General features: G+C 39.3%; 1 protein-coding gene across 6 annotated transcripts in view; it reads right to left on the bottom strand.

Annotated features, from left to right (window-relative positions):
• Nucleotides 1-14304, bottom strand: part of brat1 (BRCA1 associated ATM activator 1) — a 72269-nt gene that overhangs the window by 20978 nt on the left and 36987 nt on the right. For 5 of the 6 annotated variants that reach the window (XM_043711103.2, XM_043711102.2, XM_087998035.1 and 2 more), the window contains 4 exons: nt 11674-11792; nt 11215-11401; nt 8698-8771; nt 8085-8190 (listed from right to left, as the gene is read on the bottom strand). In XM_043711103.2, coding sequence (XP_043567038.2) covers nt 8085-8190; nt 8698-8771; nt 11215-11401; nt 11674-11792 — 486 coding nt within the window. The remainder of the gene's footprint in view (nt 1-8084; nt 8191-8697; nt 8772-11214; nt 11402-11673; nt 11793-14304) is intronic. The other variant, XM_043711104.2, reaches the window with a different exon arrangement.

The following is a 14304-nucleotide window of genomic DNA, read 5'->3' as shown; positions in this document are numbered from 1 at the left end:
GATTGGATGTGTAGATCAGAGTGGATGTGGCAAGCACTGTTAAGAGTGTTGCACATCGCCATTGTAACATGGTATGCATAAATATTCTGTACTTTATTGGGAATGGTGGAGTGTCTGAGAGACCTCTCCTAAGCTGGTAAGGAGCTCCCAATAAAGACTGATTTGTGCTGCGAAACACAGGACTCAGACTCCTCTTTAAAATCTCTTCAGCTGCTTTATCCTGAACGGTGAGAAGCTCCTTCATTATTGTTGAAGCTGCATTCACCAAGTCAAGTATTTCATTATACTGCTAATCTGTGTCTGGTTAAAGGTGCTGAGGAGTCAGGAGACAAGTTACTTGCTGCAGAATTCCTAGCTTCTGATCTGCTTCTCTAGTTGCATGACTGAATTAAAACAAAGAACAGCAGATGCTGGAGATCTGAAACACAAAAACAGAAATTGCTGCAGATACTTAGCAGCCCTGGCAGCATCTGTGCAGAGAAGAGTAAACATTTCACCCCACCAGCCTCTGCATCCAAAGAATCATAAGCCGCTATTTCCGTTACTTCCAGAGGGATGCCACCACAAGTTACATATCCTCCACGCCTCCCTTGTGAACATTCCATAGGGACTGTTCTCTGGAATATCCTAGTCCACTCCTCCACCACTCCCAAAACCCCAGTGGCACCTTCTCATGCAATCGCAGAAGGTGTAACACTTGTCTATTTACCTCCTACATCATTATTCATGGTTCTAGACACACCAGCTGAAGAAGTGATTTACCTGCATTTCACTCAAGCTAGTCTATCTTATGCATTGCTCACAATGCGGGATCCTCTACACTGGAGAGGGGAAATGCAAACTGGGAAACCACTTTGTTGAACATGTACTTTCCACCCATAAAAATAACCCCATGCTTCTCGGTGCCTGCCACTTCAACACACCACCTGGCCAACATTCCTGTCTGCAATGTTCCAGTGAGACTCAACAGAAGTTGGAAGAACAACAACACCTGGGATTGTTGTGGCTTCAATACTTAATATCAAGTTTAAAAATGTTACAGTTTGAACATCTCCTTCCTTGTCCAGTACCCATCCTCAGGTCCTGTCCTACTTTCAACACAGTTTCCATTTTCACTTACTCATAGCTCCAATTATCACCAATCTAGCTTCTCTTCTTCAACATCCTTTGTTTGCCTCGCTTTCTTTTCCTCTTTTTTTTGGACTCCATCTCCATGTAACCACTCACTCCTCCCAGCCACATCAACAATATAAAAAGCATATATTCCTAGCTGCTGTCAGTTCTGAAGAAGGGTCACTGGAGTCTGACTGCTGAGTTTCTCAAGCAATTTTTTTTTTTTTTGTTTTATATGACTGATACAGTTCATTGGTGAACCACAGGATGCTGTTAGTCGGAGATTCAGTGATGGCAATGCCTCTGAATGTCAGATTTTGTCTTCATGTGGATGGTCATTTGCACAGTTCTAATGTTACTTGCCGTACATTAGCCCACATCTGGATATTGTCCAGGCCTTGTTCCAAATAGACAGAAGCTACTTCAGTATGTGAGGAGTCACAAATGGCAGACTGAGCCATTTACAATCTGTGTCAGTGTTGTAGAGACAGAAAGAGGCAGGAGTGTCTTGTGGCACAGTGGTAGTGTTTTCCCTATCTTTGACCTATGAATGCCTGCGTTCAAGTCCCACCATCCCTCGGGAGTGTATTGTTCCATGTCTGCACAGATTTCTTTAAAAAAAGACAGAAAGTGGGAGCCCTTTTGTGGCTCAGTGGTGGTGTCCCTATTCCTGGTCGAGGAGTCTAGGTTCAAGTCCCACCTGCTCTGAAGGTGTGCAATCTCTGGACAGGTTGTTTAGAGACAATTATTACTTTGGATATCAGAATAAGATGGCCCTGGAAACACTCTTGTAATTAGCTTTGAAGACCACCAGTGGACACTGATTATCTTCAATTGACATAGAAGTCATGCCAGTCATCACCATAGAAATGTGCCGTAATATTAGAGACAGAAAGTACAAGGTTCAGAAACATAGAATCCTTCTGGTGCAGAAGCAAGCCATTTGGCCCACTAAGTCCAGAACATCCCACACTAATCCACACCCCAGTACTCTATCCCTGTAAGTCTGTATTTTCAAATTCACCTAACCTGCAGATTCTTGGACATTTTGGGCAATTTAGCATGGCCAAACCGTCTAACCTGCACATCTTTGGACTGTGTGAGGAAACTAGAGCACCCGGAGGAAACCCATGCAGACATGGGGAAAATGTGCAACTTCATACAAAATCTCAAGGCTGAAATTGAACCTGGGACCCTGGCGCTGTGAGGCAGCAGTGCAAAGCACTGAGTCATTGTGCCACCCTGTTCTTTTGGCACAGTGGTAGAGTCCCAAACCTTGGACAAGAAATCTCTAAAATGTGGAAAGAGGCCATTCAGCCCATCAAATCTGCACTGATCCTCCGAAGAGCATCCCATCCAAATCCAGACCCTTATCCCATAACACTGCATTTACCATGGCTAATGCACCGAGCCAAACACATCCCGTGACTAATGTCAAGTCAGATGGCCAATCAACTAAACTGCTCATCTTTGGATTATGTGAGAAAGCCCATGCAGACACAGGGAGAACATACAAACTCCACACATACATGAACCCAAAGCTGGAATTGAACCCAAGTCTCTGCTGCTGTGAAACAGCAGTTCTAACTACTGAGCCATCGTGCTCCCCAAGGAGGTCTGAGTTCAAATCACATCTACCCCAGAGGAGTATATGACATCTCTCAGCATCTTGGTTTGGACAATATCTACATATAGAAAGACAGTGATAGTGTCTCCAAACTTCTCCAAAGTTGTGTCATAACATGTCTGAACAGGTTGATTAAAAATATCTGGAAACGGAGAGTAAGAGTTCTTGTGTCTCTACCCCAGATCAGAGGGCCCAGTTTCATGTCCCATCTGCTCCAGAGTTGTGCACCCTTGTAGTCGAAGGGTACCCTCCTCACTATTTACTATCACACCTGCAAACTGATTGATTCCTCCTACATTCAAGTCTAAACCAATTATTTAAACCACAAACAGTAGGGGCCTTGTGATACCCCAGATTTCCATTTGGTAAAACAACTCTCAACCTTCAACTTCTGCTTCATCCTACTCAGCCGATTGTGTACATAATTTTCTGAATTCCCTTGAATTCTATGAGTTCTTACCTTTACTCTCCCATGCAGGACCTTATTAAAAGCCTTGCTGAAGTCCAAGTAGGCTACGTTAAAAACATTGCTGTCGTTTACACACCTGGTCAACTCTCAAAAAATTCAATCAAGTTGATCACATGACCTTCCCTTAACAAAATCATGCTGACTTTCTTGATTAATCCCTACCTCTGCAAATGCAGATTAATTTTGTGCTTCAGAATTACTGACAATAGTTGCCCCACCACTGAGGTTAGACTGGCCTGGAGTTTACTGGTTTATTCCTTGTTCCTTTCTTCAACAATATTACCATATTGACTGTCCTCCAGTGCCTCTTTTGTGACTGGAGATTTGCAAGAGCCTCTGCTATTTCCTTCCTTGCCTCATGCAACAGCCCGGGATATATTAGGCCTTGGAGATGTATCTACTTGTAAGCCTAGTAGTCCCCTCAGACCATCCTCTCTCTATATACCAACTTCTTAAATTGTATCAGAGACTTTCTCACTGATTTCTACACCCACAGTTTGGTTATGTTTAAAAAGCAATGGGCAGGGATAACTAGATACCACAGGGAAAAAGATATAACTTCACGGAAGGCAATTACGATGCGATTATGGATGCATAGGATGGGGAAGAAAACTGCAGGGGATGGACACACTTGAAATGTGAAGCTTATTCAAGGAACAGCTATTGCGGGTCTTTGACAAGTATATACCTATCAAGCAGGGAAGTAGATGCCGAGAGAGGGAGCCATGGTTTACTAAAGAAATTGAATCTCTTGTCAAGAGGAAGATGACAACTTACGTGAGGATGAGGCATGAAAGCTGAGTTTGGGGGCTTCACAGTTATAAGTTAGCAGAAAAGATCTAAAGAGAGGGCTAAGAAGAGCCAGGTAAGGACATGAGAAAATGTTGGTGGATAAGATCAAGGAAAACCAGAAGGCCTTCTATAGGTAATATCAGGAATAAAAGAATGACTAGAGTAAGATTAGGGCCAATCAAAGATAGTAGTGGAAATTTGTGTGTAGAATCTGAAGACATAGGGGAAGCACTTAATGAATACTTTTCGTCAGTATTCACGTTGGGAAAGGACAATCTTAGTGAGAATACGGAGAGACAGGCTACTAGATTAGATGGGATTGAGGTTGACAAAGAGGAGGTTTTGGCAATTTTGGAATATCTAAAAATAGATAAGACCCCTGGACAAGATGGGATTTATCCTTGGATTCTCTGGGAAGGCAGGGATTAGATTGCAGAGCCTTCAGCTCATCAATCTTGTCATCATTGTCGGCAGGAATAGTGCCAGAAGACTGGAGGATAGCAAATGTTGCTACCCTGTTTAAGGAGAGTCAGAACAACCCTGGTATTATAGGTCAGTGAGCCTTACTTTGGTTGTGGGTAAGGTGTTGGAAAAGGTTATGGACCTATAATTTATAATCATCTGGAAAGGAATAATTTCACTAGGGATAGTAAACACGGTTTTGTGAAGGGTAGGTCATGCCTCACTAACCTTATTAAGTTCTTTGAGAAGGTGACCAAACAGGTGGGTAAAGGTAACGCGGTTGGTGTGGTGTATATGGATTTCAGTAAAGCTTTTGATAAGGTTTCACATGGTAGACTATTCCACAAAGTACAGAGACATGGGATTGAGGGTGATCTAGTTGTTTGGATCAGAAATTGGCTAGCTGAAAGAAGACAGAGCATGGTGTTTGAAGGGAAATGTTATCTTGGAGCTCAGTTACTAGTGGTGTGCCACAAGGACCTGTTTTGGAATCATTGCCTATTTTTATATTGTCATTTTTATAAATGATCCAGAGGTGGGCGTTGAAGGATGGGTTCGTAAATTTGCGGATGACACTAAGGTAGGCAGAGTTGTGAATAGTGCCGAAGGATGTTGTGGGTTACAGAGAGGCATGGATAAGATGCAGAGCTGGGCGGAGAAGTGGCAAATGGAGTTAATGTGGAAAAATGTGAGGTAGTTCACTTTGGAAGAAGTAACTGGAATGCAGAATACTGAGCTAAATGGTAAAATTCTTGGCAGTATAGATGAACAGAGAGATCTCAGTGTCCAGGTGCATAATTCCTGAAAGTTGCCACCCAGGTTGAAAGGATTGTGAAGAAGGCATTTGGTGTGTTAGCGTTTATTGGTCAAGGGATTGAGTTTTGGAGTCACAAGGTCATGCTTCAGCTATACAAGACACTGGTAAGGCTGCACGTGGAGCATTGCGTGCAATTCTGGTCACCACATTATAGGAAGGATGTGGAAGCTTTGGAAAGTGTTAGGATGTTGCCTGGTAACGGAAGGAAGGTCTTATGAGGAAAGGGTGAGGGATCTGAGGCCATTTTCGTTGGACAGAAGAAGTTTGAGAGGTGACTTAATCGAGACATATAAGAGGGTTAGTTCTGGTAGCCAGTGATAGTCTTTCTTCTCAGATGGCGAAGACTAACACGAAGGGCATAGCTTTAAATTGAAGCTTGATAGATTTAGGACAGCTATCAGAGGTAGTTTCTTTACTCAGAGAGTAGTAGGGGTGTGGAACAGTAGAAGACTCGCTGACATCAAAGGCATTTAAATGGTCACTGGATAGTAATGGAACGGTGTAGATTCCATTTTTGGAATCAGATTAATTTCACAGGTTGGCGCAACATCGAGGGCCAAAAGGCCTATACTGCGCTGTGATGTTCTATGTTCTATATTGTCCCTCTAACTAGTGAACACCAACACTAAATATTCACTTATTACATTACCTGCATCCTCAACTCCATGCACAAGTTTCCACTATGATCTGTAATAGACAATAGGTGCTGGAGTAGGCCATTCTGCCCTTCGAGCCAGCACCACCATTCATTATGATCAAGGCTGATCATCCTCAATCAGTATCCTGTTCATGCCTTATCCCCATAACCCTTGATTCCACTGTCCTTAAGAGCTCTATCCAACTCTTTCTTGAAAGTATCCAGAGACTTGGCCTTCACAGCCAGTAATGTACGCTAGTCTTTCCCTAGTTATCCTTGAACCCTTAATGTCCTTGTAAAACAACTTAAAATATACCTATATGTTACCAACTAGGATCCTTTCTTATCCCCTTTTAGACCTCCTTACTTTTAAGCTCCCTCTTGCACATTCTTTACTGCTCTGGGGCTACTGCTGCTTTGAGTCCTTGGTACCAGCCATAAGCCTTTCTTTTTCTCTTAGTTCAATGCTGTATATCCCTCCAGGCTTCCCTCCACAGGATTCGATGGTCCCACCATTTTTCTTTATTGGAATATATTGGTCTTGCACTCTCCATATTGAGACATTTAGAAGTAAGATGAGAATTTCTTTCATTCAAAGCATTGAGTATCTTTGGAAATATCTACCCAGAAAGTTGTAGATGGGCTGTCAATGAATATACTGAAGGCTGAGATAGACATATGGTGTATTTGGATTTCCAGAGGGCATGAATAAAAGACTGCTGCATGATAGAGGTGCACAGCATTATAGATAATGTGTTAACATGGATACTGCACTGGTTAACTAACAAAGCAAACTGTAGTTGTAAATGGGTGTTTTTCTGGTTGGAGATCAGTGGTTAATGCAGTGCCTTGAGGACCAGTGTTGGGACCGCAATTATTTACAATTTATATAGATGATTTGGAGTTAGGGGGCGAAGTATTGTGTGTCAAAGTTTGCAGATGATATTAAGGTGAGTGGCAGAACAATATGTGCAGGGGATACTGAAAATCTAGATAGATTAGATGAGTGGGCAAGGGTCTGGCAGATGGAGTACAATGTTGGTAAGTGTGAGGTTTTCCATTTTGGTTGGAGTAACAGCAAAATGGACTATGATTTAAGTGGTGAAAAATTGCAGTATGCTGTTGTGCAGAGGGACTTGTATGCCCTTGTGCATGAATCACAAGAAGTTGGTTTGCAGGTGTAGCAGGCAATTAAGAAGGCAAATAGAATATTTGAGATATTTGAGAAACAGGGAAATTATGCTGCAGCTGTATAGGGTGCTGGTGAGGCCACACCTGGAGCACTGCATACAGTTTTGGTCTTCTTACTTGAGAAAGCATGTACTGACATTGGAGGGGCTACAGAGGAGGTTTACTAGGTCGATTTTGGAATTGGAAAGGTTGTCTTATAAGGAGAAATTGAGTAGACTGGGACTATATTCATTAGAATTTAGAAGAATGGGGGGGAATCTTATAGAAACAGATAAGGTAGAAGCAAGGAGGCTGTTTCCACGGATGGGTGAAACTAAAACTAGAGGGCATAGCCCCAAAATAAGGGAAGCAGATTTAGGACTGAGTTGAGGGGGAACTTCTCCCAAAGAGTTGTGAATCTGTGGAATTCCCTGCCAAATGAAGCAGTTGTGGCAACCTCATTGAATGTTTTAAAGGTAAAGACAGATAGATTTTTGAACAGTAAAGGAATTAAGGATAATAGTAAGCAGGCGGATGAGTGGAGGGGAGACAATAAAAAGATCAGCCGTGATCTTGTTGATCGGCAAAGTAGGCTCGAGGGGCCAGATGATCTACTCCTGCTCTTAGTTCTTATGTTCTTATAGCACTTTTGGTCTCTCAGGTAATCAAAATCAGCTCCACAGGCTATATGATTTTCTCCTTTTTTATTTCTTTTGCTCTTCATGAAGTATTTAAAAAACATTAGGATCAGAATCCAAAGCTATGTCTTTCTAATATCAATTCTTTATTGATCCATGTGTGATCTGTGTATTAAGTTTAATTGAATTCTGTCTGTTAGTTTTGGATGTCTCGTTTACAGATAAAACAACTAATACCATAATAAACATTACCTCCTCCCACTTCAAATGGCAGAGGTAATAAAGCTTAGGCAGAATGAAAATAGAATTAAATATTTACCAGGTAGAATACAAGAAAATAACCAACTTCAGTTTCCTACCTCCATGTAAAAACTCTTGCAATTTGGGCTCAAGTACATGAGAGTTCACACCTTCAATGCAATGTGACATCCAGCAAAATAAAGCCTGGAGGGACTTCTTCAAAACCTAAATTTACAAATTTGATTTATTGATTGCATTTTTAGACATTCAATTCAGAAAACATTCAATTCAATTTTAAGTGGTACAAAATATACTTTGAGCAGGAATGTGGATCTTTACCTCTCTGAAGGGCTTGGGCAACAGATCTATGGGTACATCATTACCTGTATGTTCCCCTCCAAAATACACACCATCCTTACTTGGAACTATCACCATTCCTTCACTGTTGCTGAATCAAAGTCTGGAACTCCTTTCCTAACAGCATTGCAGGTGGCTTACTATCACCTTCTCATAGACAATGAGGATGTGTAACAAATGCTGGCCCTGCTAATGATACTCTCACCCCATGAAAGAACAAACATTTCAACTTAGCTCAGTTCATTTGCTTTTGCATGCAAACAACTGCATGCAACCTCAATGGTGCTGTTCCATCCTGGATCATATGCTTAAGTAAAAGAAAACTATACTGACACATTATGACTAGTTATTTTAATAGACAAAAATATTACTCACAGTACAGTCAGTATCTGGGTTGTTGATGTAATCATGGAGAAGGGCCAATGCACTGTTTACTTCCTCAATCCCTGCTAAGATTGAAATCTTAATTTCAGCAAAATGTCAACCAATCTTTTTATTGGTGCAAATATTTTTATAATTTTAAAAATATTTACTGGTAAAGAAAAAAATGTGTGTATTATAAAAAAGTGTTTTTGGACACCAATGTACAATTAAAAATTCTGAGGGCGCAAGCTTACCTCAGTTTATTTTCACATACACGTAAAAGATATAAAGATGGTTTTTGAAAAATTAAATATAAATCTATGATGTTTAACAGCTTTTTTTCTCTTGAACAATATACTCTTTTTTTTTATATGTTTTTAACACTTTAAGTAAATTTAATTTAGAGATTTTGCTACTACTGCAATGCTCTAGGATGTCAACAGACTCTAATATTTTGATTAAGGTTGCATCTGAGATAACAAGTAGTCTCTCAAGACAGAAGGAGAAGAAGATAAACTCCATTTTCTTATTGGGTGTTTACTTACCCTATTCTAAACAATAAAATCTAGCATTTTCTCAGAAGTTAAGTCATGAAATGTCCAAGACAAAATTTACTTAATTGTGGTTTATTCTTGAATGTATTAACTCCTAAATTGTGTTTAGTTCAGACAAATTAAGTCCCAAATTATTAATCTAGAACTACTGTTAAACTATACCGAAAGATTTGCATCACAGAACAATTTTATTCAAATATAAACATTACCAATTTCACCAAAACTCTACTTCAGTACTTTTATACAAGTTGAGTACTACTGAAAAAAGATATTTTTTCAAAGCTTTTTTTTATCTTACACTCATCAAGACATCTGGAAAAATACCAATTTAAAGGGGAACAATATTTTATACAGTACGAGAAGACAGTGTTGACTGTTGGCAAGTGGGCTCTGATTGGTAGGGATATTGCCATGGAAAATATACCGTGGACAATGACTGACGGTTAACTGCCAATCTTTGTTTCAATTTAAATGAAGGAGTTGAATCTGACTGGTCAAGGCATTAGCCTGACAAACAATATAGACAACAGCTGTTTGTTGGTTTAAGTTAAGAAACGCAATTTGTATACATGTTCTTTCTATCATGAAAGAATATACTCTGCCTATTAATATATGTCTCTGTCAATGCATACATGTAGCAATCTTAAATTGGTTGTCAGCAGATGTCTTAGCATATTATCTTGTGAATCTAGGATTTCTCAGGGCAATGCTATCAGTGATTATTTAACTGATGAATTCTTCATGTCAATGCCTTTACCCATCGGAGTCCACTTGTCAACCAATCGGTACTGTCCTCTTACAATATAACATGCTGTTCCCCTTTATATTCAAAGCGTTAATCTCTTAAGAGACAGAGAATATTGTATTGTGTTATGAAGATGTGTACTGTACTTTTAAGTAAGTTAAAAGCTAGCAGAAGTACCTGACCTGACCAGACGGCACCAAGTGTTCGGAACAAGATATAATGTAACCTTTTGGTCTAGCAGTTAGTGTAGCTGGTTGCATGGAGACAAAAACAAATTTGAATTCGGACAATCAGTTTAAATTATACCCTAAAATACCAACCTCCAATCAAGTTTGTATTTAGTATATTGACAATATTAAAAACAAATGAAACAATCCAATGCTTTGGGGTATAAGACTGGGGAAAATTGAACAGTTGTCGAGAACTACCAGAAGACCAACAGATGTAGGTTGCTAATCAGAACTGAGAAGTACCTGTCTAAAGAAGGAGTTTGCACAGAAAAAAACATCAACAGCAACCTGGAGAGCAAATCTACAGAGGAAATTTGAATTTTTCACTAAATCTTATTCGGGGGGTTTTATTGGACTTATATTATAGAAGGGCAAGTAAAAGATAGGTTAGAGGATGGAGTTGTAAATAGTTGTTAGTTAATTGTTCTCTGTTATACTTTAAGGAATAAAGTTGTTAATTTTTACTTTAAATAATTCACAGCCTCTCAAACTTTTACAGAATGCTGTGTGGGATAAATCTTTTCTATGTTGCTGGCTTATGTTAAGCAGGAGGGTTTATCCCATATCGTAACAATTTGGGGGCTCGTCCATGAATTGAACCCAGGATCTCTCGCAGAGTTCTGACTAGCAGCCTACATCTGTTGGTCTTCTGGCAGTTCTCCCCAACTATTCAACTGCTCCCAGTCTTATACCCCAAAGCATCTGATTGCTTCATTAGTTTTTAATATTGTCAATATACTAAATTCAAACTTGATTGGAGGTTGATAATTTTGGGGTATAATTTAAACTGATTGACTGAATTAGAAATTGTTTTTGTCTCCAGGCAATCAGCTATATTAACGGCTGGGCCAAAAGGATACATTATATCTTGTTCAGAACACTTGATGTTCTGGTCAGGTACTTCTGCTAGATTTTAACTTTCCTAAAGGTACAGTTCACCCACATTTTCATAAAAATTGTTATGCTTATTTACATATATTGTTTTTGCTTTGCTTCTTACCTGCCCACTGAGGTAATGCACCCAGTACATCCATTCCTCCTCTCTGAACTTTGATGCATCCAATCAGATGTCTGCTAATATTGACAACAGTTGAAGTGACAGGAATAGCAGTACCAATACACAACTGTAGTATTGTGATCACTGATCTCATCAAAGCTTGGAATGGCAATTCTGTGGTCTGAGGGGGCTGATCAAGATGAAGAAAATCAATACTTTCAGCTTTATTTTATAATGTATGATAAATGTATTTTATATTAAGTCTCAATAACATTTTTTTCTTGCAGTCAAACACATGAAAAAAAATTGCTGAAGGAAAAGAGACATTTTCTGTACATTATGACAATGAATACTAATTGCTTATTGACTGCTTGCAGGTATAAAACCAAGGAGACAGATTTACTTTGAGTCCTGAGCCAAAAGACCAGCAGCAGAATTTCTAACATAGTCTTACCTACTCACCATTTGTAATAGTTCCCAGAGATAAGAAAGTATTTGACAGAGCAAGTTGATACATGCAGATTTTCTGGACAGACGATTTTCAATATCGACTCGACAGAACGAAGACTCATCCAGCAAGACTGCAGTAAAATATAATGCATTTTCACTGTTTGTTTATGTTACTATTAAAGCAATACCAAAGTGTTTCACTTAGTACTGACAAAACCAAGACTGTTTGAAGGGATAGAAGAAGGATCAGAAACCAAGGGCCCTGGTACTTCTACTACTTTTGGGTCCCTCATTTTCTCTACCAATCATCTCACGCCCAACCTTTAACTCTTTCTCTCAAATCATTCAGAATTAAGACCAGGGGTCAAACTAATCTCTCCAGTCACTTCCCCCCAACCCAAGAGTTGCACTTAAAAACAAATTTTTTTCAAGACCTACATTTAATTTTGGGGAGCTTCTTTTTTCAGTTTCACTAATTCATTTATTCAATGATGCAAGCCGTCTGTATTTGTGTTGACATAAGATGTATTAGAATCATACAGAAGCAGAATTAGAAAAATACATTAATATCCTCAATAATTACTTATTGTCCATTAAACTAGAAGCTACAGCACATAGGAAAGCATTAATTTCTTAAGCCCCACAGTGTTTAAACTGAAACAAAACAACATGTGTAAGATACATAGCCTGACAGACATGGGCTGGGCCAGAGGATTGGGCCTGGAGCAAAGGAAAAAGCAGACAGAAAAAGAGAAAGAAAAGATTTAGTGGGACAATAGAATGCCAGAGATTGCAACTATCATGGGGTGAAGAGAAAGAGAAAGAATTGTTGGGGGCAGAAAAAAAATTACATTGGCAAGAACATTGTCAGTAGGAATGACCTTGACCTACGAACTGCCTGCCATTTCAATAAAATACCTTACTATCATGCTAACATTTCTGCCCTGGGCTGGCAGGAAGAACCCTGACCTCCTAGTTGGTTGCCAGTTCAATAAACCACATTGCTCCCATGTTAATCTTTCTATCCTGGCCATGTTGCAATGTTCCAATGAAGGTTGAGGAACGACACCTCATTTTCCACTTAGACACTTGATAGCATCAAGGTCTCAATATTGAATTCCATAACTTCAGAAACTGATCACATTATGTCTGTTCTTAATTGTTTCTAATATTCTCTCCCCTCTTCTCACCCATAGCCTCTCTTGTTTGTATTTTGTTTATTCTAATCTTCGTAGAAGGAACCCCTTCTCTCCTTTTCACATTTTAATTTACATCTATTTTATCTCCCTTTTTTCCTTTACCACCATTAACTACCCCTGTGTATCTTGTACTGGGCCTCTACTCCCTTGCTCCACCTCTGCCTCTGTCAAAAGTACATTATAACAATTCAACACCTTCTGAAGAACATTAACTAAATTTCTCTCTCCACAGAGATAGGGGTACATAACAAGGGTGGACTAAGGACAACTGTAATAGTTGGGGAGGGGAGAAAGACAGAGGCTGTGAGAGGGAGGTTGCATGTTTGGGAGAAGGGATGATTGTGCTATGAAGGTGTAGAGGCATACTGTACCTTTAAGAAAGTTGAAAAGCTAGCAAGGACTGACAAAACACAGAGTCCTGAACAAAGTAAGAATGTAACACTTGGTTGAAACAAATAGGTGCAGCTGAGGTGTCATGAAATAAAAACAAATTTAAATTTGGCCAAATAGTTTAAATTATGCCCCCAAGATACCAAACTCCAATCAAATTTGAATTTAGTATTCTGATAATATTAAAACCAATGAAATGATCTGACGTTTTAGGGTATAAAACCAGACATTTTGAACAGTTAGGAGAACTGCCAAACTACCAACAATCACAGACTGCCAGCAGAACAGCTCTCTGAAAGGCACCTGTCTATAACAAGTTTGTGTAGCAGAACATCAAAGCCAACCTAGAGAAAAATCTACAGAGGAAAATCTACAAAGGATAATCAACAAAGCTGATTGGTTTTTGAAATGTGAGGTTTTTTTTCTGTAAATCCTAATCAGTTTTTTAAAAATATCAAACCAGTATTGTAGAGTGGAAGGTAAAAGATAGGTTTAAGAGAAAAGTCATAAATAGTTGCTGATTTTAATGTTCTCTGTTGGACTGAAACAATAAAATTGTTAATTTTTACTTTAAATTGTTCTTTGCCTCTCAAATTTTAACAGATTACAGAATGAGATGAACTTTTTCTGTGTGGCTGGTTTAAATTAGCAGAGGGGTTTAACCCCCGTAGTAACAACTGTAATAGGGGCCAGAGAGGGAAGGTGCAAAGTGAGGTAGAGAGAACAAAGGTTTTCAACTTCTTTGCAGACTGGTGGCATCACAGCTAATGTTTATACTCAAACCTGGATGACTTTAACCAGGTAGTTACTATCGTTTTTTACTGCAGCTTAGATTTAAATGTAGCAACTGACAGTTTTCATTACAATAGCATCAACAACATACCCCAATATAGTAACTCATTAACACTGCAGCCTTAGAGATTTGTAGGATTGAGTAAAAATCCCCATATTCTGAATTACTGGCCAAAATCCTGGACTTTCCCAATAACTTTTAAAAATAAAAGTAAAAGGACAAGGCAGGTAGCTGGGCTAGGTTCTGGGAAAATGACACAGA

The sequence above is a fragment of the Chiloscyllium plagiosum genome, unplaced genomic scaffold (assembly GCF_037043375.1).
Source record: "Chiloscyllium plagiosum isolate Xiang-an unplaced genomic scaffold, Cpla_swu_hap1 HiC_scaffold_20, whole genome shotgun sequence".
In the NCBI taxonomy this organism is placed as follows: Eukaryota; Metazoa; Chordata; class Chondrichthyes; order Orectolobiformes; family Hemiscylliidae; genus Chiloscyllium; species Chiloscyllium plagiosum.
This window is presented reverse-complemented; position numbering and strand designations above follow the sequence as displayed.